This window comes from Tachysurus fulvidraco, chromosome 25 (assembly GCF_022655615.1).
Source record: "Tachysurus fulvidraco isolate hzauxx_2018 chromosome 25, HZAU_PFXX_2.0, whole genome shotgun sequence".
Lineage (NCBI taxonomy): Eukaryota > Metazoa > Chordata > Actinopteri > Siluriformes > Bagridae > Tachysurus > Tachysurus fulvidraco.
In genome coordinates, this window is record NC_062542.1 from 1,723,131 (window position 1) to 1,745,630 (window position 22,500).

Consider the following 22,500-nt stretch of genomic DNA (forward strand, 5'->3'; position numbering starts at 1 on the left):
GGAGGGTGAGACTCGTAAACGTGCAGGATTTTCTTCTACTCAGTGACCTCTTTAATGCTCTCGACATGAGATGACGAAGCCAAAAATGATCCGGTCACGTCAGTGTTCAAGATAAACCAAATTTAATTAATACAACTAAAATAATCTATTTTTTACACACACATACCTGCAAGCAGCAATTATGGGGGCCAAGCACTTTCTTGCCCCACCCCTTCACCCCGTCAGGTCAGCTCTTTTTCTACCGGACACCATGATGAGTATAAACATAAGCTGTGCTGAGAGATTGCATCACTTCCTGTTTTCTTGTTTGTGGACATTAGGGTCACGTTGCTTAAACCGTATCAGTACGTAAAAGTGTCACCGAGATACGACTTCACTTCCTGTTCGGCGTCTTCACGTTACGGATAAAGCGACCCGAAATGCGATTTTAGTTTTGTCTAAATGGCCGACCGCTGGTTTGGCCGATCACAGATGTGTTTCGTCAGGAAGATGCAGCAGAACCGTTGTGTAGGTAAAAGTCAAACTGTAAGACTTGGATCTCTGTGCCAGATTTTATAAAGAGCAAACGATACAATCTGTGGGCTGCTACAGACTGCAGTATCAGAGTATGGAGGAGGGGGAGGAGGGGGAGAGGAAAAAATGTGATAATGTGATGATGTGCATTATAATGTGCTTGTGCTTGTTCCCTAAACACAGACTTCTTAATAATCTTAAAGCCAGTAAGATGTGTGTGGGGGAAATAGTTAAGGCTACAGCATCAAGGATCTCTCTCTCTCTCTCACTCTCTCTATCTCAGAGGGTATTAACATCTCTCACTGTCTCTGTCTCTCTGTCTCTCTCTTTTTCTCTCTCTCTCTCTTTTTCTCTCTGTCTCTCTTTTTCTCTCTGTCTCTCTCTTTTTCTCTCTGTCTCCCACTTTCTTTCCCTTTTTCTCTCTCTCTCTCCCCCCCTCTTTCTCTCTCTCTCTCTCTCTCTCTCTCTCTCTTTCTCTCTCTCTCTCTCTCTCTCTCTCTCTCTCTCTCTCTCTCTCTCTCTCTCTCTGTGTCTCTCCCTCTTTCTCTCTCCCCCACTTTCTCTCCCGCTTTCTTTCTCTCTCTCTCTCTCTCTTTCTCTCTCTCTCTCTCTCTCTCTCTCTCTCTGGCAGCTAGGAATACTTATCTAATAATCTGGATGTGAAATCTTACTGTGGGGGGAAAATGTAAATTTGAACGCCATAGAATTGATTTCTAATCGCAGCACGACGCTGATTTTCTGGTCTAATTAAAAAAAATTATAAAAATAAATAAATAAATAAAAATAAAAAGTTGTGCGAACGGAATGTACACAGCGAGTGAAAGCACGACAAACCCAGCATATTGTTGCCAGGCAACGCTGCTCGCAGATAAGGATGTGTGTAAAAATATATCTTCCTTCAGACCATACAGAGCTCTATTCTACTCGGGCAGAAGCGCCGGAATGTCTGACGGCGACGGCGACATTCGGGCGAATGTTCAAACTCCAAACCACGTAACGTTTTGCCAACAGGGTTAAATAAACACTGGGGTTTGTTTTCTCACCTCCTCAGGTAAGAACTGGGACCTGACGGCCGCCCTGAGCGATTTCGAGCAGCTGAGGCAGGTGCATGCTGGGAGTCTGTCCTACTCTTTTCCAGAAGAGAGGGAACAGACGCTGACGGAGCACAAGGACATGACGAGAGTGGGACGGCCGCTGCTGCACCGACAGGACGACGTGGTACAAGGTGAAGGCTCCCTGCACTCGGATACGCGCACCGCCGCTCTCACGCCATCGGAACAAAACGCAGAAATAAACCCCGGTGTGTGAGAGAGGGAGGAGTCTGAGGCACATCACATGACATCACATACCACTGATTGGTTAAACATGAGTTAGTAATCACACATTCTGTCACTTAAGGGATTTAAACATTTCCAGCAATTAACAAACGTCCATCGAGCCATTTTATTATTATTATTATTATTATTATTATTATTATTATGTTTTATATCAGAAACTGTTTGCAAGTATTATATATAGACATGTTTTTACTTCCCACAGAGCCACCAGGTTACTTCATAATGCCCAATTTATTAAAAACATCTTATTTTATCTAAAAAAAAAAGTTTTAATACTTAATTTGTTAAACTCTGATGTTATAAAGCTAATCTCTTTCTTTAGCACAGATTTTTTTTTTACTCATCACAAAGTTTTCATTTTGCTTTGTCGCCCAGACACAGCGTTTAAACCCAACTACTGTCCCAAGAACGCAAGGGACGAGCGGCGGCCGGTCGGACCGGTCCGTCTCACAGGCACGAGCGGCTCCAAAGCGTTAAATCGGAGCTCCACCGTGAACCGCATTATAGATGTTTACATTGAAATATTTCAGATATGTTTAACGAGTCTGATTCGCTAATCTGTCGGTCGGTATGGTACGGACTTTAACTCCTAAAATGCAGCGCGGCTACCGTATACGACGCGGCTGCGGCTCGGCTTCGACCGGTTTAGCGACCTGCAGGACGACGTGCTGCGTATTAGTGTGAAACGTGAAGATGATCTGTTTGAGAATTTTATTACAAAATGAATCCGAAATAAAAAATTTTTAATCCGTTGTGTTTTGTCCGCATGTCGACCCTGCAGCCACAGAGAAGCGTCTGTCTCGAGGGATCTCTCACGCCAGTTCCACCATCGTGTCTCTTGCTCGCTCTCACGTTTCCAGCGTAGGAGGTAGTGGCATTGGGACCGAGATGCTCCTGGACACCCCCGTCTGCACATTCCAGCTGCCGGACCTCACCGTGTACCGCGAAGATTTCCGTGGCTTCATCGAGCGAGACCTCATCGAGCAGTCCATGATGGTGGCCCTCGAGCACGCAGGTTAGGCTTTTCATCTTCACAAATAACAGAGATCTAAACATATCGAAACCAAAAACATGGACATGATCGCCAGCTCAGTCCGGCGTTTATTTCTTAATCCACGTACGATTATTCCACATCCTGGTTGAACTTTTCAGTGCGGCATCAAACCCTGCAATTTGATGTACTTAGTAATTGGTATAATTTTACTCCGTGCTCATCATTTGATTGCATTTGTTGTACTTTTTGCCCGTTGATGACGTGTGTACTATAGGGTGTGTACTGTAGGGCTTTCCCCTGTGCTCACACAGCCGTCTGTGGAACATTTTCAGTGATCTAACACAATGTGAATGTGCGCAGGCCGGCTAAACTGGTGGACGAAGCTGGGTTCAGGATGCCAGAGTCTGTTGCCGTTGGCTACCAGTGGGGACGGGAACTGCCTCCTTCATGCCGCCTCTCTGGGTGAGTACGAGATCAGCACTAAAGGCTTCCACACACTCCTGTAACGAAGCAGCAGGTGAATCTTCCTCACAGCGCGCTACGGCTGTACAGATGGAGAGCGCATGCTAACGTCCTGATGCCGCTGACGCCAACGAGAAGCTCGTCACAACTCATCAGTTTGTTTATTAGAACTTTATTAGCGTCTGAAGGCTATAAATCAGGGTTTGGTGGTTAAAAAAAGATCATTACAGGAGGAAGAATGTCAGGAGGAAATTGTGTCAGGAAGGCATTTGATGAATTCTCGATTCTGATTGGTCAGAAGGTTGTGAGAGTTTGTTTTTGACAGCAGTGCAGCAGGTTTATATTTCTAAACTTAATTCAACATGCCCATGCAGGTATGTGGGGTTTCCACGATCGAGACCTGATGCTGCGGAAGTCTCTGTACGCCCTGATGGACCACGGCCAGGAGAGAGAGGCGCTGAAGCGCAGGTGGAGGTGGCAGCAGACCATGCAGAACAAAGAGGTGAGTGTGTGAGGCTTGGGAGTAAACCTGCTGACTGCAGAATCTACACATAATGAAGTGTTGCAAAGGCGTTAGTCAGCTATGAGAAACAGCCAGCACAAGATTCTAGACTAATCGCAGTCATTCCTTTGTGTGTGTGTGTGTGTGTGTGTGTGTGTGTTTAGTCAGGGCTGGTGTACACCGAGGAGGAATGGCAGAAGGAGTGGAATGAACTGTTGAAGTTGGCCTCCAGTGAACCCAGGATACACTACAGCACTAACAGCAGCAACGGGTTCATTTCTCTTTACTGCTTCTGTTTAAACATCTGTCTGTCCTCCTCTTCTGTCAGACTGTCTTAAGCTAAAAAGATTTGAAGATTTCTTTTGTGTGTGTTTTGGTGTTCGATCGGTCCGTGTGTGTGTTTGTGTCGCGCAGCGCCGAGTCGCAGGAGGAACCTGTGTATGAGAGTCTGGAGGAGTTCCATGTGTTTGTTCTGGCTCATGTTCTCCGTAGGCCCATAGTCGTGGTGGCCGACACCATGCTGAGAGACTCGGGAGGAGAGGGTAGGACACACACACACACACACACATACACACATATTAGAGAAAATTCTATAAAAACTGAATTTTAATAATTAAAAATAAAAATGGTACAACCCTAAAAAAGAGGAAAGAAACTGACAAACCAGGCAACAATCAAATAAAGAAACCATCTAAACAAACCAACTGGTAGCCAAACACCAAAAACACAAACCGACCATCCAGATTAGATTAGATTAGATTAGATTCAACTTTATTGTCATTGTGCAAGGTACATGTATGGAGTCAGTGAAATGCAGTTAGCATCTAACCAGAAGTGCATAGATGGCTTATTTACGTGGCAGTGTAATAAATAAGGGTATGAGGTCAGGAGGTGTAGTAACATGTACATGTGACTGAATATAGTGTGCTTATTATAGAAGTATGTTACAGTATGAAGTGGTATGACAGATATAGCTATACAAAAGGAATGTCATTATGAATAAATGCATATATATATATATATATAATATCTCATCCAACCTACATGGAAATCATCATACAAACCAACAAACGATGCATCCAATAGCAACCCGACCAACAGACAACAAGCAGAAACAAAACCCAACCACCAAAGACACGAGCCAATAAAGAACAAAACCTCAAATCGATCACCAAAAGAAAACAAACCAGACAACCGACATACAACTGAACTGTCTTTGTACACAAAGATCACGCTGTCGACTTCAACGTTAACTTGTCTTCAATTGTCTGTTCTAGCTTTTGCCCCGATTCCATTTGGTGGGATTTATCTACCCCTGGAGGTCCAGGCTCACAAGTGTCACCGCTCGCCGCTGGTCCTGGCCTACGACCAAGCGCATTTCTCTGCCCTGGTTTCCATGGAGCAAAAGGACGGTTCCAAAGAACAAGGTAAGGAGGACAAGCTGGGATGTCAGCTGTCTAAAGCCCCTGCAGAGGGTATTTATTACTGACTAATTTAATGCGAATCACCATATCATCACCTCAAGGCCGCGTACTTGTTTGGTAACGCGACTAATTCTCACACAAATCAATTCAAGAACAAAATACGTCCATTATAGATAAAAAAAATTATAGAAGGTGATTCTACTATGAGTGTTTTTAGCTCTGCAAAGTCTTTTTGTCTGTTTTCGTACACAACAATGTGCCATACAGCATCAGAACCCATCAGTAAAACCTTTTTTAAGATGCAGCCTGTGGGATGATCCGTCATTTCAGCAGGTCACTACATAGTGCAGACATCTAAGCAGACGTCCTGGACCCAAATGCTTATGATTAAATGCACCAGAGTTAATAAAACCGAGCCCTGAGGCGAGGGCACTTAAAGATGATGTATCGACTTAAACAGTCGCTTCCTTGCAGTGGTGATTCCTCTGACAGACTCGGATTATAAGATGCTTCCCGTGCACTTCGCTGTGGATCCTGGCAAGGACTGGGAGTGGGGCAAAGACGACGTGGACAACGTGATGCTCGCTAGGTACCAACCTCATTTCATATAAGAGGAGGAGCCGGTTATATCAAAGAATAAGTCTTATCTTCGCCTAGAAAGCTTTTAAAGCGCTTTATAACACAGGAGCGTTTGATTCTCGATTCTGTTTGGTCAGAGCAAGTCATGCAGTAGGTCAAATTCAGTAACAAAACATTTATATCGGTCTATTATAGTACCGGAGACTCGTACAGGACTAATTTTATGGTCTGTTATTTGTTAAACGTCAATGAAACACCGACACGTACGGAATCTAATCCTCTTCTAAGTGTCTCTAATTTAAGATGCTCTGAGGATTCAGAACCTGCCGGATTACAAGTGTCACCTGGCTCATGCCCCAGATTAGCAACACTTTAGTGTAGTCACTAATGGAGATTATATTTAAACACTCGCTCTGAATAGAACACCAGTAAAAATCACCAGTCTGAATTGACAAATGCTGTTTGTTGATTATATGATTCATAGATTTATGTATTAAATTTACAAAATATGAATTACGGATTGAGGTTCCTTTCCTCTTTTCAGTGTCACTTTATCTCTGGAGGCGAAGCTCCACCTGCTACACACCTACATGAACGTAACATGGCTTCCTTTGCCGTGTGAGGTACAGGTGAGCCTCTTACCTGAGACCAGCGACCATTTGCCCAAAGAATATGACCGTAATATTGTTTGTTTTTTAAATGTATATTTTTGCTTAGATTTAATTTAGTGACTTCTTATTTACTTCCCTACAGCAGGCTCCTCTGGCCCAGCCCGAGTCTCCGACCGCCTCGGCCGGAGAGGACGCCCGCACGCCTCCCGACTCTGGTGAATCCGATAAAGAGTCTGTGAGCAGCAGCTCCAACGGAAATGGGGACAGCAGCGCAACAGGCAGCAGCAGCGGAACAGCAGGTAAATCCTCCAGCTCCTCGAGTTCGTCCAGCAGCGGCTCAACCGGAACGATGGGTAAGGAGAAGAACAAAAAGGACAAAGAAAAGGACAAAGATAAAGATAAGAAGAGGGCAGACTCAGTGGCCAACAAGCTGGGAAGCTTTGGTAAGAGTTTGGGCAGCAAGCTGAAGAAGAACGTGGGTGGACTGATGACAGGAAAAGCTGCGGCAGGTGGACCAGGAAAACCTGAAGGTGCAGAGAAGAAAAAAGGGTCCCTTCGCGGACGCAAAGACAGCAAGGACGGAAAAGACGGCTCTTCCTCGACCAATCCCGGCTCGGAGGACTCGGGCAAAGGCTCTCCGTCCTCGCAGAACGGAAACAGCAGTTCGGAAGGAGACTCGTACAAGTACAGTGCTGACGTAAAGGCGAGTCTGAACATCCTGCGAGCAGCTATGCAGGGTGAAAGACGCTACATTTTTGCCGGCCTTCTGACTACAAGCGATAGGCAGCCGTACCAGGAAGAGATGATTCAGCGATACCTTTTGGATGCTGAGGAACGTTTTCGTGCAGAGCAGGAGCAGAAAAGGGAGGCCGAGCGCAAAGCGGTAATAAATGGAGCCCAAGCCAAGAAAGAGCAGTCAGAATCTGGCTTCCGTGGCTTTGACGGAAAAGAGGATGCGACCGAAGCGCCGCATCCCCATTATAACACCATCAAATCACCCTCTTTTACCCCATCACTCTATACAGGTGTTGTGCCCATTCCTAGAGCCAACTTCCTGGAACACTCACCCTCGCCACTCCCCCAGCACCTTCACATTTCCGGTTACATGGACACCCGCCGCCAGCTAGCTGGTGGCTCACCATCCACCTACCCAGGCCTGCCGTCCTACGCCACCCTACCACGCCACTGCCCCTTGAGCCAAGGCCCCGTCCATGCTCACACTCATTACCATCCACCAACCCCTAGCTGTGCAGCACCTTGCTTCTCATCCGCTTACAACCATCCGCAGGATATACCAGAGCTCCACAGTGAGTCGGTTGCTGGCGCGTATGCCAACGGCTTGCTATCAGGACTGGACAGCCGAGGTGGGCCGCCACCGGTCAGGCACTATTCTCTGGGCAGCGCTGGTGGATTGGCAAGCCTGCAGTCAACCCGGTGCCGAACACCGACCTGCAATTATTACGGACACCCAGAAACCTGCAATTACTGCTCGTACTGCTACAGAGAGGAGCTGAAAAGAAGAGAAACTGACACAGCCATGCACAGGTTCTAAGGTGGAACCACATTTACCCTGGTACCTTGTAGCGCTGTCTTCTCCACGTGAGACTCAGCAGGTCTCAAGTAGGATTTCAACGGGGCCTTCCTGTGCCGTCGTGAAGGGACTACGATTAGTCGACACTAAGGGGATGGGCGCAAAGTCAGGAGTCCGTACCTCTGTTGCTTTTGCAGTGGATTTTAGGCGGTAGATTTGTTGTCGGCGCCGTCGTGCCGTTCTTACTTGCTATGTCACCGTCGCGACACTTCGCGATCGCGACGAGTATCGAGGCAGTCTTTTTTTCGTCCTGGGTGGGGCAGACTTGTGCTGCATTGAGTAAAAGACATGACATGCAAAATATTTGACATGAAGCACAACCAGAAGATGCACATGTGTACAGCTTCACATTTACTAGACTTTCAGTGACTCTTGGGGGAATGTTGGCATGGGATGAATAAGGTTTTAGTAGAACCCATTTTGCCATATGATTGTAGAGAAAAGGTTTTTTTTGTTTGTTTGTTTGTTTTTTTTCTCCTCCCCCAATGTTTCAGCTCTGCCCCAAAGCCATGTCCTAACAGGATCCTTCTGACCATTTTTGGCATCTCCAAAACTTTTCCAGTCAAAGGTCTGACTGTATAGTGACTTGTTGTAGGTGAAGGTGAGGCGTGAATCTAGCAGGTACAGAAAGCAGTTAACGTCGTGTCCACATCGGAAAGACGCTCGTTAAGACGGCGTATGAATTTCTCAGAATTAACGACACTAGTTCATCCTGCTGTAATCATCTCCTGAAGTCTTTAGATATTGTTACCCTCAACTAAAGTACCCTAAGGTTTGAGGAATATTTTTGAAATCCTCTGAAGCTAAATCCCACCTGTAGGGCAAATAGAAATAGCAAGACGTGCTGTTTTTTTGACTGTTTGTTTGTTTTTTTCCCCCCTAAATAATAAAAGGTGCATCAGTGGACTTTTCTCTGCACAAAGTCAAGCACTTTTCTAATCCTGACATCGTGTGTTTTTCTTTGGTGTGACGATAACGAAGACGTTCGACTGTTCTGTTCACCATCAGACGGCGTGTCGGTGAGACCCCGTGGAGGAGCTCAGCTCTGATTTGACTCGACCTCGCTGTTTCCTAGTTGCCTTTCCTAGTCTCGCTCCGGTCCTTATCGAGATTATTGGAACATGTACAGGTTAATTTCTCAAAGCACCGGTGAAATCTAGTTTTTCTTTAGTAGGCACGTGTCCATAATGAAAAACCACAGCATCGGAATTCTGAAATAATTTAGCGTGTTTAAATGAGACGAACTTCCGAAAAGCTAGTAAAATGTGTGAATAATGCTAATAAACCCTAATAAACAAATAGTAAATTATTTAAAAAAAAAAAAAATCCCAGGTACTCGATTCTCTGTACACCGAATACCACTTTCACTACAAACCTGAAAGAAAGAAAGAAAGAAAGAAAGAAAGAAAGGAAGGAAAAAAACAACAAAAACAAATGTCTGTCTTTATTTAAAAACGTTCTTGTTCGCCTGCTGGTCTCATCCCGTCGACTCGTCGTCGTCGGTCAGCGCGCGAGAGCTGAAGAGATCGACCGTCGTAGTCGAAAACGAACAAGAGAGCACCGTCGATCTTTAAAAAAAAAAAAAAACGGCCATAACGAACGAGTGTACAGCCTGTAGGACGGTTCCTCGGTATAATCCTGCGTGTTGTACTGTGTGTAATGTAGTCCGTCGTACTGCGTCTGAGCAACAAAAAAAAGAAAAAGCTTCAAAGTGAACACACTTACTCATTTCTCTGAACTATGCTTTAGTGCTTTAAATATTAGTGAACGGTGCTGCTGAGATTCTTGGGCTCGCTAAGCGCTAAGCTCCAGAACCTGAAGATGTTCTCCTGCACTGCTCTGCTATATGCAATAATTCAGTTTTCTGTTGACCAAAAAACTGCATCAGTACTGTTCTTGTGACCCCTTAAAGTGGCGACAATGTTAATACACCGTGAACGATTCTGATTGTAAGATGAGCTACAGGGAAGGTTTTTTTTTTTTCTCCGTTAACGTGATTCGCTGTTTTGTCCAGTGGAGGGCGCAGTTGTGTAGTTAGTTCTTCAGTATTTCGTTTGTTACATGGCTGAGAAAACACCAAAAGGTGCCAGTAATTATTATTAATAACCCAGGACCCTAAAAAGTGCTTCAGATTTCTAAACTCTAGGGATGCACCGGTTTCCATCTTAATCTCCATCTCTTTTAGCTGAGTTTCTGTAGGTTTCAGGTGAGAGCAACTGCCTAGAGAAGTAACATTACCGACAGTCTTAGATTCAAGGCTTCTTTAAAGGCTCTGTAAGGGTTCTTTAAAGGCTCTTTAAGGGTTCTGTAAGGGTTCTTTAAAGGCTCTGTAAGGGTTCTTTAAAGGCTCTGTAAGGGTTCTTTAAAGGCTCTGTAAGGGCTCTTTAAAGGCTCTGTAAGGGTTCTTTAAAGGCTCTTTAAGGGTTCTTTAAAGGCTCTTTGCTTCCTGAAAGGTTTCTAACACTGAAACCCTCGTTGTTGGACTCTATGTAGAACCTTTAAGGGTCCCTACAAATTTCCACGCGTATTTACATATTTATACGCAGATCTTTTTCATTCTTCCATCTGAACACAAAGGAGTTTATTTGTAAATCATCCATTTACACGAGACATTCGGTATCGACCGTCTACCAGTTATTTAATATCCTACGTTTCACTCGTGATTTTGAGTAAACGTACGTATAAGGAAGCTCTCGGTAACGTGACCCGTCAAAACCGCGTCGTCGACGACGAGTTACTGTGAGTTTTTAATTTATTTATCTATCACACGGTCCGGTTTCATTTCTTACTGTTACACAGCGGTTTAATGAACATTCTGTCGAACTCGGTCGCTTCACACAAACGATTCTGATAAAATAAATAATTAATAACGTTGCCCTATAAAAGGATCGAGGCGTCGCCGTCACCAGTTACGTGGCATTTTCAGGGTTTCAGTGAGCATTTTATGAGTGTGGCTAATCGGAAGTCAGCTTTGTTTTGTTTTTTTGTTTTTGTTTTTTTAACATTTATTGGTGAAAATCAGTATGGAAATCTGGCACGATTTTATTTTTCCCGGTTTCACATTTACACACACACCTGAACCTGGTGGTCCTGAGGCTTGTATACATTCAGCTATACTGTTGTATATTTTAATACCTAAGCATTTAAATGCTTAGCTATTAAGTTACCAGCTGGTCAACTAAAGCTCACTGCTTGCTTCTGTACATTTATTCTGGTGTATTAGTCAGGAGGATTTTGTGTAGGTTACAAAGAATGTCCTTAAACTTGTTTGAGATTTTTATTATTTTTTAAAAAGATTTTTTTTTTTTTTCCCCCCAAATCCAGTCCAATATCCAACAACATGTGAGCAAAGCTGTGTGTGTGTGTGTGTGTGTGTGTGTGTGTGTGTGTGTGTGTGTGTGTGTGTGTGTGTGTGTAAAAGTCCACTTAAAAGTATTACAAGTACCACAAACTCGTCCCCACCAAAAACAATCCAGCTGAGCGTTTGTTTGTTTTTTTCTTTCCATTTCTCCGTTGTTTCTTGCTGTAGCTAACATTCGTCTTAACACAACGCACTATCACTAAACCTTTTTTTCTTGTATTTAAAAACAAAAACAAAGACGGCGGTTGTACAAATACGTTCGAGTTATTTTTGTACAGTGAGAGCAGTTTTACAGTGTTTCTAACAATGAGAATGTACAGGGTTCGTGGGACACTGAGGAAAGAGAAGGGATGAAGCAGTCAGTATTCGTGTGTGTGTGTGTGTGTGTGTGTGTGTGTGTGTGTGTGTCTGTGTGTGTGTGAGAGAGAGAGACGGAGAGAGATTTACAGGCTGACCAACAGGAGCCTCTTCAGTGCTCTGGGCTCTCGTGCAAACACTAATTTCTTCTAAAAGACCTAAAATGCTATGATTTTGAATATGTATATTTATAATAAGAATTTTTTTCCTAAAGGTTTTTTTTTCTTTTTTCTTTCCTTCCTTCCAAAACTAGGGTGTTCTTTCTTAGCTCGGTGTCTCTGACAGGCCTCCAGACTTTTCATTTCGACTCAGCAAGCTTCATTTTGTTTTGGTGTAACAGACTTGACTATTTTTATACTGTATATTTTAACGTGTGACCGAACGCCGTTCATCAGCCTCCACCCGTTTGCATGAGACTGAACCTGGTGCATGTACAGATGCAATTTATTCAACCAAATCTTTTATTTTTCTGGTTAATCGGGCAAATTTGGGTCTGTTATTTCCGTTTGCGTTACGAGGCAGGCACCGGCTGTGTGATGATGCAATCTACATGGAAAGAACATCTGGTTTTTATGTTTTTGTTTTATTATTATTATTTTTTTTTTCCTTTTGCACAGTTCGAATAAAATTCTTATTGTATTTAAAGTGTTTGTGTTTGTTTCCTTTCATTATTTAAATAAACCATTTATACTTTAAGCACTTTAAGGTTTCAGTCAGCGTACAAACAAAAGTTAGGATTGCTGTGCTAGAAATTAATATTGTTAATAATACTTTTTTGCATATTCAAATATTTGGGCACAGGGGCTTAGTGGTTAGCACGTTCGCCTCACACCTCCAGGGTCGGGGGTTCGATTCCCACCTCCGCCTTGTGTGTGTGTGTGGAGTTTGCATGTTCTCCCCGTGCCTCGGGGGTTTCCTCCGGGTACTCTGGTTTCCTCCCCCGGTCCAAAGACATCCATGGTAGGTTGATTGGCATCTCTGGAAAATTGTCTGTAGTGTGTGTGTGTGTGTGAATGAGAGTGTGTGTGTGTGTGTGCCCTGTGATGGGTTGACACTCCGTCCAGGGTGTATCCTGCCTCGATGCCCAATGACACCCGAGATAGGCACAGGCTCCCCGTGACCCGAGAAGTTCGGATAAGCGGTAGAAAATGAACGAATGAATATTCAAACATGCTAATCGATCCATCCTGACTATTTAAATGAAGAAATCCTTCTAGTAGTTTGATTATTTTTACTCTAACAGCTTGTACAGGAGCTCCTTCTATTAAAGTTACATAAACACATTTCACCCTATCAACGACCGCACAACGGATAACCTTACGACTCCCTGTGAATCAGCTGTTACTATGGAAACAATACTATATTACCACGAGTGCATTAATATCGATATTAATATGAGCATCTAATTCGCATATAAACCTCTGCTGCTAGAGGAAACGAATCAGCGCCTTCTGACCAATCAGAATCCAGAACGGAATGCGATCGCTACAATTTCAAGCCCTGACGTCTGGAAACTGGAACGTTTCTGCTTACGGCGGAGTAAAACGGATCCGTTCGATTGACACGACATAACCAGATCACTCTGAGGTCTGAAATGAAATTGTGCAGCTTGAATAATTCATCTCTGTCACCAGGAATTACACACTGATCCGACGATGAGATATACAACATCTGAAGTTTTATTTCACTGCTGCTGCGATCCTTAAATCTGCCGTGGAGTTTAACATTTAATTTAATTCGGCTCTCGGTTAAAAAGCTTGAACTGCTTCGTTTAAATGTCCATAATAAAGTCTCAGTGAGAGTGTGATAAATTAGTCATACGGCTGTTGATAGATCCAGGGTCGGTTTTCATTTCTTTTTGGCTTTGCGGGTATCTGTTTCAGTGGAGAGCTGACAGAGCCCTGAGCTCACAGTCACGACTCATCACATCACATCACATCACATCAGATCTGAACGAGCGCTGAAGCTGTACGGCTCCGGAGAACTCGCACGTCGACCGTCCTGAACAGACAAACGGGTAAAAATAGCAGGTAAAGTTTTGCTTATGAAGCTGTTTAATGCTACATGTGGAGGAGCACGAATGAATTGTTCATACTTTACTTTTTTTTTTTTTTTTTTGCGGATTCTGTCCATTAGTGAGTTTCATTTATGTTCCTTAATTTACGCTATTAGTTTATTTGTAGCTGTAAGGTATGTTTTCTGTCTTCCTATTGGTCGGTTTGAAAAGAGCACCATAGCAACACTTATTTTGAAAGTTTAATAAGAGAATTCAGTTAAAAAGTGTGGTACAAGTGGAATAAAAATGTGAGTGAGAGAGTGAGCGAGCAAATGTGTGTGTGAGTGTGAGGTGAGTGATTGTGAGGTGTGAGAGTGTGAGAGAGAGACTGAGGTGTGTGAGTGAGTGTGTGTGTGAGTGAGTGATTGTGAGGTGTGAGAGTGTGAGAGAGAGACTGAGGTGTGTGAGTGAGTGATTGTGAGGTGTCTGGATGAGGTGAGTGAGTGTGTGTGAGTGAGTGATTGTGAGGTGTCTGTGGATGAGGTGAGTGAGTGTGTGTGAGTGAGTGATTGTGAGGTGTCTGTGGATGAGGTGAGTGTGTGTGTGTGTGTGAGTGAGTGATTGTGAGGTGTCTGTGGATGAGGTGAGTGAGTGTGTGTGAGTGAGTGATTGTGAGGTGTCTGTGGATGAGGTGAGTGTGTGTGTGTGAGTGAGTGATTGTGAGGTGTCTGGATGAGGTGAGTGAGTGTGTGTGAGTGAGTGATTGTGAGGTGTGTGAGTGAGTGATTGTGAGGTGTCCGTGGATGAGGTGTGTGTGTGTGAGTGAGTGAGTGATTGTGAGGTGTCTGGATGAGGTGAGTGAGTGTGTGTGAGTGAGTGATTGTGAGGTGTGTGAGTGAGTGATTGTGAGGTGTCCGTGGATGAGGTGTGTGTGTGTGAGTGAGTGATTGAGGTGTGTGTGAGTGAGTGATTGTGAGGTGTCCGTGGATGAGGTGTGTGTGTGTGAGTGAGTGATTGTGAGGTGTGACTGTATGTGTGAGTGAGTGTGTGTGTGTGTGTGTGTGTGTGTGTGTGTGTGTGTGAGTGAGTGAGTGATTGAGGTGTGTGTGTGAGTGAGTGAGTGAGTTTGTTTAATAATGTACAAAAGAAATAAAAAGTTAGACCCACTGCTCTAAACTGAATAAAAAAAAAAAATAAAAAAAAAACGATTCCGAGTCAAGGAATCAAATTCTCATACCGCGCGCTGTCCCTTTAAGAGCGAGAGGTGCGCGAGCCCTTTTCTTCCCTTCTGTTTTTTCCTCGTCACTGTGTAAAAGCGTCAGTGTCGTTTTCACGATGGCGAAGCAGTAAACAAGAGGAAAGTCATTTTACTCCGCTTTAATCAGTCCGAAGCTCTCCTACTGGTCTCTTTGTTCCAGAGACAAATGTGAATGGCGCTAAAGAAGATTCTTCAGCTGGATTTAAAGCGTTAAACTACAGAGAGAGAGAGAGAGAGAGAGAGAGAGAGAGAGAGAGAGAGAGAGAGAGAGAGAGAGGGAGAGAGGGAGAGGGGAAGGAGGAGAGAGACAAGGAGAGAGGGAGAGGGGAAGAAGGGCAGAGAGAGACAGAGAGAGAGAAGGAGAGAGGGAGAGGGGAAGAAGGGCAGAGAGAGACAGAGAGAGAGAAGGAGAGAGGGAGAGGGGAAGAAGGGCAGAGAGAGACAGAGAGGGAGAGGGGGAGGAGGAGAGAGACAGAGAGAGAGAAGGAGAGAGGGAGAGGGGAAGAAGGGCAGAGAGAGACAGAGAGAGAGGAGAAGAGAGGGAGAGGGGGAGGAGGAGAGAGACAGAGAGAGAGAAGGAGAGAGGGAGAGGGGAAGAAGGGCAGAGAGAGAGAGAGAGAGAGAAGGAGGGAGAGACACAGACAGAGAGAGAGACAGAAAGAGAGAGGGAGAGAGAGATGGAGCCCAGGGCAATACATTTAGACCGAAAACCTTTACATTAACTCGGTTTTGTGTTTATTGTGTAATTAAATATTATTTCTACCGAGAAGATGTTAACTGGATCTAAAACAACGTTTAAAGTGCGACAGATACCAGATCTGAAGGTAAGACCTTTATACATCAAAATAATAAAACATAAATCTCAAATCCTTTATTTACACACGACTTAAAGCTTAAATACACAATATTAAAAGCTAAAACGACAAAATACAAAAAGACAGAAGACCACAAAGTTTTCTATGACCTCAAACTGAGCGAATGAGACGAGTCACTCACCTTAAAAAGGAATCAAGTTAAAAATACTTATTTTATTATAAGTGTTTTACATAAACAAGGAAAATAAAGAAACTGAGATAAATGCAGGTTTTGCAAAACACCGGAGTTTAAGTTTGTATTTTATTTTTAATCCAGTGGCTTGAACAATGTGTGGTTTGTTATCGTGATTCATTTATACGATATTAAATCGAACCCATTATCGTTTAATAATTCACTGAACGTTTAAGCCTGTTGTGAGTAATAAATTCCGTTCAATCTGTCGAGTCTCTGTTGAATTTTTTGGAAACGGAATTAAACTGGGGCGATATTAAATATCGTATCGGTATATTTAATAATCCAAATATTTCTGTATAGATATTTCTAATAAAAATATCGTAAGCGAGTCATCATCTGAGCAAACGTTACGTTAACAAACGAGAACGAGGAAAAAAAATCTCATCCCAAATATCTGCTGTTAAAGATATCGTCTACAATCTGCTTTACGTCATCGATCGACATACGGACGAACTCGTGTAAAGTCGAAAAAGATATTTTTTTCTGTCAGTTAGCATGTTGTGTTTAGGTTCTGTCAAGGCTGCAGTTGTATCAGTGTCTGTTGTATCACTCATACAGGTTTTAGGCGACTTCAGGTCATCAGGGGTCTTTTGCTCAGAACGTCACTGAATCGGCTGACGTTATCATAAAAATGTAAAGTAAATTTAAACATCGTAAATAAAAAAACAAACATTTTTTTAAATACAGAATGGTGCAAAATGTTGCATGTTGAAAGAGTAAATGTAGTAAGAAGCGAGCCAGCCAGGAGTACCACCGAACAGAGCAATGCACTTGGCGATTGACAAAATGTGCTAATCGCTAAACGGTTTCATTATTCCAGTCTATCAACTCTAACCCTGACCAGTTAGCTAAAACAGCTTCCTTCCCCTGTGTAGTACACCTTCACCTTCTTGTGCCTGTAGACTTAGAGTTTGGGCTAAAAGTACAGAAAATGTTTTTTTTTTTTATTGAATTTATTTCATGATTTAATTCCTGACCCCATGAGCTCAGTGTGCGTTTTGGTGGGAAAAAGAAAAGACGTTTGTTTCTAATTTGTCGGAGTGTTATTTTGTTAAACGCTAGTGTGTGTGTGTGTGGTTTTTATTTTAAACACTCCTCTGTGTTACAGATCTTGATTTGACTGTGCTGTTATTGTGTTTTGGCAAGTAACAGTAATTAGACTGCTCCAAGCCCATGGTTAGGTTGATGTTCCTGCCACGTACAGTAGCGCTCAGGCAGCACTTTATTTAGACCCTGTAATCTTTTGTCTGCGTGTGTATGGAGGTTAACCTGAATTCCTGCTTGCGCAGCCTGGACATTAGCGCTGCATATAAAACAGTCTTTGTTCTCACGCTGAGAGAACTGATGCTTGTGGGCGTGGCCTTTTCAGCCATTGGGTGGTTTATTTCCAGTATTCACATGTTTCATGCTAGCTTCGTTCACGGATTAGATTAGCAAACCTAGCACACGATACTAGACATGTCTTGTTCTTTGTAATGTCACTATATTCCTTCATGACATAACACATGACACCATGGCTCTGTCGTTCTTGACCCTCAGACAGTAAACATTTGAAAGCGAAACCACTAACACTGGAGACTCCTTCCATAAATTTTTGATTTTTCTGTCGAATTCATGTTTTTTTTTTTGTGAGTTTTTTAAATGCGTTTTGAAAGCGAGCTGTTGCTTAGTGATCATAGAGTTTGGTTGTTTAGGATTTTGTTTATTTAATTATTTATTTGGGGAGATATTTGTTTGCGAATAAAATCGAACTAAATATTCTATTGTAATCTACATTGTTTCCCGTTTTTAAGGTTCTCTCTCACCCTTTATTTCTCTCTCTCTTTCTCTCGCTGTCTGGTTATTTTGAGGAATCCCCTCACCCTCAACGCTTGCGTGCACAACGGGGATGTTCTTAACATCTGGCTGTTTCCATGGCAACCAGAGGCAGGAAAAAAAAGTGGGCGCATGTGACATACTGGTCTTACCATGGCTATGCATATGATGGATATTGAAAAGGAATCCCTGTGTGTGTGTGTGTGTGTGTGTGTGTGTGTGTGTTAGAGACAATAAATGTTGGTCACACAGGATTGCTTTTTTTTTTCCTTCCCCACTGCTGTTTTTTGCCAGCTCTAACCGCTCATCCATCCATTGCTAGGTTAAAAGTCAGCATGTGCACACTTTAATTTCTGCTTTTAAAAACCCCAAAATAGGAATCTGTCGTTATTGGCATGACAACAGCACAGGCTTTCAATATTGTTTTTATAGTCTGGAACATTTTCCTGCAAGGAAAAGAACACAAACAACAACAAAAAAAAGCCTTCAGGAACATTTCACTACAGTCAGTGCTGAGATTCTGGACTCTGATTGGTCAGAAGGTGGTCAGATGTTCTGACAGTAGTGCAGCTACATCACAGGGTTAATGCACTCCCTCGGATACCGTATCGGTTCTGTAGGAAGACAGGAACGTTTCACATACGGGTGAAAGTGAAGTTTTTTGTAAGGAGATTTTTATTTAGCGTTAAAGGAAGGAGTCTCCGGTGTCAGAGGTGAAGAAGAATTAGCACCAGGAGAGACAAAAAGAGAGGGCATGATTGTTTAGAGCTGCTATAACGTCTAACACATAAAGTGACAACAGGAACTAATCATTACATTTAAATGTGAATGTATAATCATTCATTAAAGCACACCAGGCTTCAGTAAATATGATGACGGGTTTCAGGTGTATAGCATTGTCATGGATTATTCTTTTATAAGAGTGTGACAGTTTTTTTTTTGTTGTTGTTGTTGTTGTCTTTTTAATGCTGCAGCTGATTTTAGATTTTCATCATAAGTGCTTTTAAGTCAACATCATTTCCGTTCTGTTTTGTCAGCACAGAGAAGTATTTGCTCATGGAAATCACACCTTTGTGGTGAAGTTAGGCAAGTGTGCAGATATGTGGGTGTAGCGAAGGCATCTGGTATTTCTGCTTATTTTACCTTCAGTGGTCTGAGTGGCTTGAACAGCTGCGTGTGGTCTTACAGTGGAAAAGACTTTCACACCTGTGTAGACTGGAATAAAGAAACCGTTTAGCGATTAGCACATTTTGTCGATCACCAAGTGCATTGCTCTGTTTGGTGGTACTCCTGGCTGGCTCGCTTCTTACTACATTTACTCTTTCAACATGCAGCTGAACCTTTTCTCATATTTATTCCTAATTTTCTGGCATCTTGACAATTCCCTACCAGCTCTCCTCTATCACACCACAGAACACATGCTTCCACCAAGACATTTAAAGCCAGCCTGAGAAACAACACTGTAATCTCTCTTCCTCATGCATGAGCTCATATACAGTATGACCACAATGTGTTATTGCTGTGATTGACAGGAGAACGATTGCCCCGATCACCCGGAGATCACAGTTTTGCTCTCTCAATCCGAAGAGATTGTTTACTTGGGAGATTTCTTGCACCTTGTTTCTAATCACATGTTCGGTCGCATCTAACACCATGGAGAAACAGCAGCTACGTAAATCAATGTCTCCCATTTCCAGTCTCCTTAATAGCTGGCTGGTGAAAGGAGGTTTGAGATGTTCCATATGTTCCAGTGTGCTGACTGGGATGTATTCGGTGTCACCACGGAGACGAACGTTCACAAAATGACGTGAATATAAACACACTCCTGACCAGAAGGTTCAGTTACCTCCTGATACTCACTGTTTGGGTTTTGTGAGGAAACAAACTCTCAGACTCTCCAGTTTGCTGTAGTAAAGTCTTGGATGTTGAGATTGCGGCTTTGATTACTTGTGGCTGTAGATCAAGACTAAAATAAAAAGCTACTGGTATAAATATGAGTCACACACACACACACACACACACACACACACACACACACACACACACACACACACACACATACACACCCTTTCCATGTGGGCCATAACGTTACATGAAAGCAGACTTCTACCTTATTACTATAACTCTTTATGAGCTTTGCACCAAAAAAATTGTATCTGGACCAGAGTGTGCTGGATTGTGTGTGAAAGAGGTCATCATGACTGCTAACACTTCTAAGGTTACACATTCTTTTTAGCGTCTGTTTCTATCTCCACGAAGATCGACCCACATTCTAAATATTTAGACGGCGGCGTAAAGAGCGGTTTACATTTGATCCAGGTGTGCCGTGAAAACGATCCTGCTTCACAGCAAAAGCATGAAACATCTTGACACGCCTTCAGGATAAATCGCGGCTTTAAAGGATTCTTGTTACCGTTTATAGGTTTTACGGCCCTTGGACTTTCCTCTCGTACGACTGCCAGGCACAACATGTGGGAGAACCGTCGAGCGAGTGAATAAATTCCAGCTAAACGCTGTGACTATTAAACAGCAGCGAGCGTAAAATCACACCAGAGGTTTAGCCGTCAGTCCACAGCTCACTGACATGACAAATTCTTTCCAAGTTGCTTTGTTTATGTCTTGGATCTCGTTACAGGCGGCTGCTCTGGGCCTCCAGTCCACCAGGGGGCGCGGTTATTTTTAAAGGATAATGAGACGTAACGTTTTTTGGTTTTCTATCGAGATCTTTTTGATGTTAATACAGATTTATATGGAATTACAATCATAACCGACAGATGAACTTGTAAGATTTCGGGTCTCATCCGCAGTTCTGAGTGTAAATGTAGAACCTGGCTCCTGACGAATAACAGCCGGTTTATATCGTCCATGTAAAGTTTGTTGTGACGAGAGGCTCAGGCAGCAGAGTCACTTAACCTTTCAGTGTTCTGATCATGAAGAACAATCGAGCTTTGTGCGCCGATCAAAGCCACATGGATGTTTTGTTGGAGTTCTGCCGTCCTGCCGTCTGCGTTCCTTCCTCACGCAGGAACGAAGCGTGGAGTCGAATCTGGGTTTTACTTTTGACACGAACACATTAATGTTTTCAGGGGGACTGACACCAAAAGTGACAGCGATTTCTTCGACATTTTAACTTCCTCGTAACCGATCGGTATTGTCGAGGTGTTGGAGAACCTTCTCATCCCTGTCATCCTGATCCTTCTCTTGTTATCCGAATTGTACCATAATTCCTTTATGCCTGAATAAATATGAGTAAACAGTATAAACTTAGGGCTAACGTATGTGTGTGTGTGTGTGTGTGTGTGTGTGTGTGTGTGTGTGTGCGTGCGTGTTTGTGTGTGTGTGTTTACATAGCAGTGTAGATAGCAGTGTAATATGATGATATCAATAATGTGAATATTGTGTTAATGTGTTAATGTGTTAACACAATAATGTGTTATTAAATGATTCATTCGTTCATCTTCTACCGCTTATCCGAACTTCTCGGGTCACGGGGAGCCTGTGCCTATCTCAGGCGTCATCGGGCATCGAGGCAGGATACACCCTGGACGGAGTGCCAACCCATCACAGGGCACACACACACAGTCTCTCTCAAACACACACACACACACACACTACGGACAATTTTCCAGAGATGCCAATCAACCTACCATGCATGTCTTTGGACCGGGGGAGGAAACCGGAGTACCCGGAGGAAACCCCCGAGGCACGGGGAGAACATGCAAACTCCACACACACAAGGTGGAGGAGGGAATCGAACCCCCAACCCTGGAGGTGTGAGGCGAACATGCTAACTGCTAAGCCACCGTGCCCACCCTTTAATAAATGATTATCTTTTCATATTTAGTAATATAAATGTTTTGTTTTATGAATTTTAAAACAGAAATCTTTTTTTAAGATATTTTATTCGTCCTTCTTTATAGTGTTTTTTTTTGTTTGTTTGTTTTTTTTAAGATGAAAATTTGTTTGTAAAAAATAAAACTTTAGCGCTTTATTAAACACTCTCGTGAGCTCAGACCGAGCGGCGATGCGGTGTTTAACTCTGACTTCTCCGTGACGGACGAGTTGTGAATGAGTATTTTTGTGGCGGCGGTGAAAATAATTTCAAAGGGCCTCTTTGAGGTCACACCTCTCTCTCTGTCCTTTGTCTGTCCGTCCAATCGCGAAGAAGACGATAGAATTAAGAGGACATCAAACGCAACAATGCAGCGTGCGGTGTGTAACCAAGCCGGCGTTGGCCCTTTGAGCTTCACCTCGCAGAAGGTTGATTCCTGACGCCCTCTCACACACACACACACACACACACACACACACACACACACACACACACACACATGCTCTCACACACAGAGGTCTATTGCGCTTTTTAGTCAGAGAGTAATAAAGTTAACACTGTGAGGTTTATGCGTTCCGACCTGCTGTTTTTCACGGAGGAGAGTAAGAGGAGGTGAGGAGTGAATTCTCATGCCACAGAAGCTGGAAAGCTGTGAGCAGTGGAACAGTTATTACTGTGTGTGTGTGTGTGTGTGTGTGTGTGTGTGTGTGTGTGTGTGTGTGTGTGTGTGTGTGAGAGCGAGAGAGACAGAGAAAGCGAGAGAGAAAGCAGTGGTCATGTGACCGAGCTCCTACAAAACTGAAACCTCAGCAGTACAA

General features: G+C 43.3%; 2 protein-coding genes and 1 long non-coding RNA gene across 11 annotated transcripts in view; 2 read left to right on the forward strand and 1 right to left on the reverse strand.

The window, feature by feature from the left end:
- The window catches only part of otud7b (OTU deubiquitinase 7B), a 27,232-nt gene extending 14,856 nt beyond the window's left edge, over nucleotides 1-12,376 (forward strand). For 2 of the 8 annotated variants that reach the window (XM_027157800.2, XM_027157799.2), the window contains exons 2-12: nucleotides 1-5; nucleotides 1,565-1,813; nucleotides 2,632-2,865; nucleotides 3,205-3,306; nucleotides 3,681-3,808; nucleotides 3,973-4,079; nucleotides 4,223-4,350; nucleotides 5,086-5,235; nucleotides 5,707-5,821; nucleotides 6,356-6,440; nucleotides 6,565-12,376. The exon at nucleotides 1-5 is cut by the window's left edge and continues 185 nt beyond it. In XM_027157800.2, coding sequence (XP_027013601.1) covers nucleotides 1-5; nucleotides 1,565-1,813; nucleotides 2,632-2,865; nucleotides 3,205-3,306; nucleotides 3,681-3,808; nucleotides 3,973-4,079; nucleotides 4,223-4,350; nucleotides 5,086-5,235; nucleotides 5,707-5,821; nucleotides 6,356-6,440; nucleotides 6,565-7,974 — 2,713 coding nt within the window. In that variant the 3' untranslated portion in view covers nucleotides 7,975-12,376. The remainder of the gene's footprint in view (nucleotides 6-1,564; nucleotides 1,814-2,631; nucleotides 2,866-3,204; nucleotides 3,307-3,680; nucleotides 3,809-3,972; nucleotides 4,080-4,222; nucleotides 4,351-5,085; nucleotides 5,236-5,706; nucleotides 5,822-6,355; nucleotides 6,441-6,564) is intronic. The other 6 variants (XM_027157808.2, XM_027157807.2, XM_027157802.2 and 3 more) reach the window with 5 other exon arrangements.
- A 1,011-nt stretch (nucleotides 12,377-13,387) lies between these two features.
- On the reverse strand, nucleotides 13,388-15,326 carry LOC113649821. Its single transcript, XR_003442234.2, has 2 exons — nucleotides 14,965-15,326; nucleotides 13,388-13,732 (listed from the first exon to the last, which is right to left on the reverse strand). It is a non-coding gene; the product is annotated as an uncharacterized LOC113649821 (long non-coding RNA).
- A 222-nt stretch (nucleotides 15,327-15,548) lies between these two features.
- mtmr11 (myotubularin related protein 11) overlaps nucleotides 15,549-22,500 on the forward strand; it is a 24,272-nt gene continuing 17,320 nt past the window's right edge. For both annotated transcript variants that reach the window (XM_047808555.1, XM_027157809.2), the window contains exon 1: nucleotides 15,549-15,809. Coding sequence is in view for 1 of the 2 variants with exons in the window: in XM_027157809.2 (XP_027013610.2) it covers nucleotides 15,756-15,809 (54 nt within the window). In the remaining variant the exon portion in view is untranslated. The remainder of the gene's footprint in view (nucleotides 15,810-22,500) is intronic.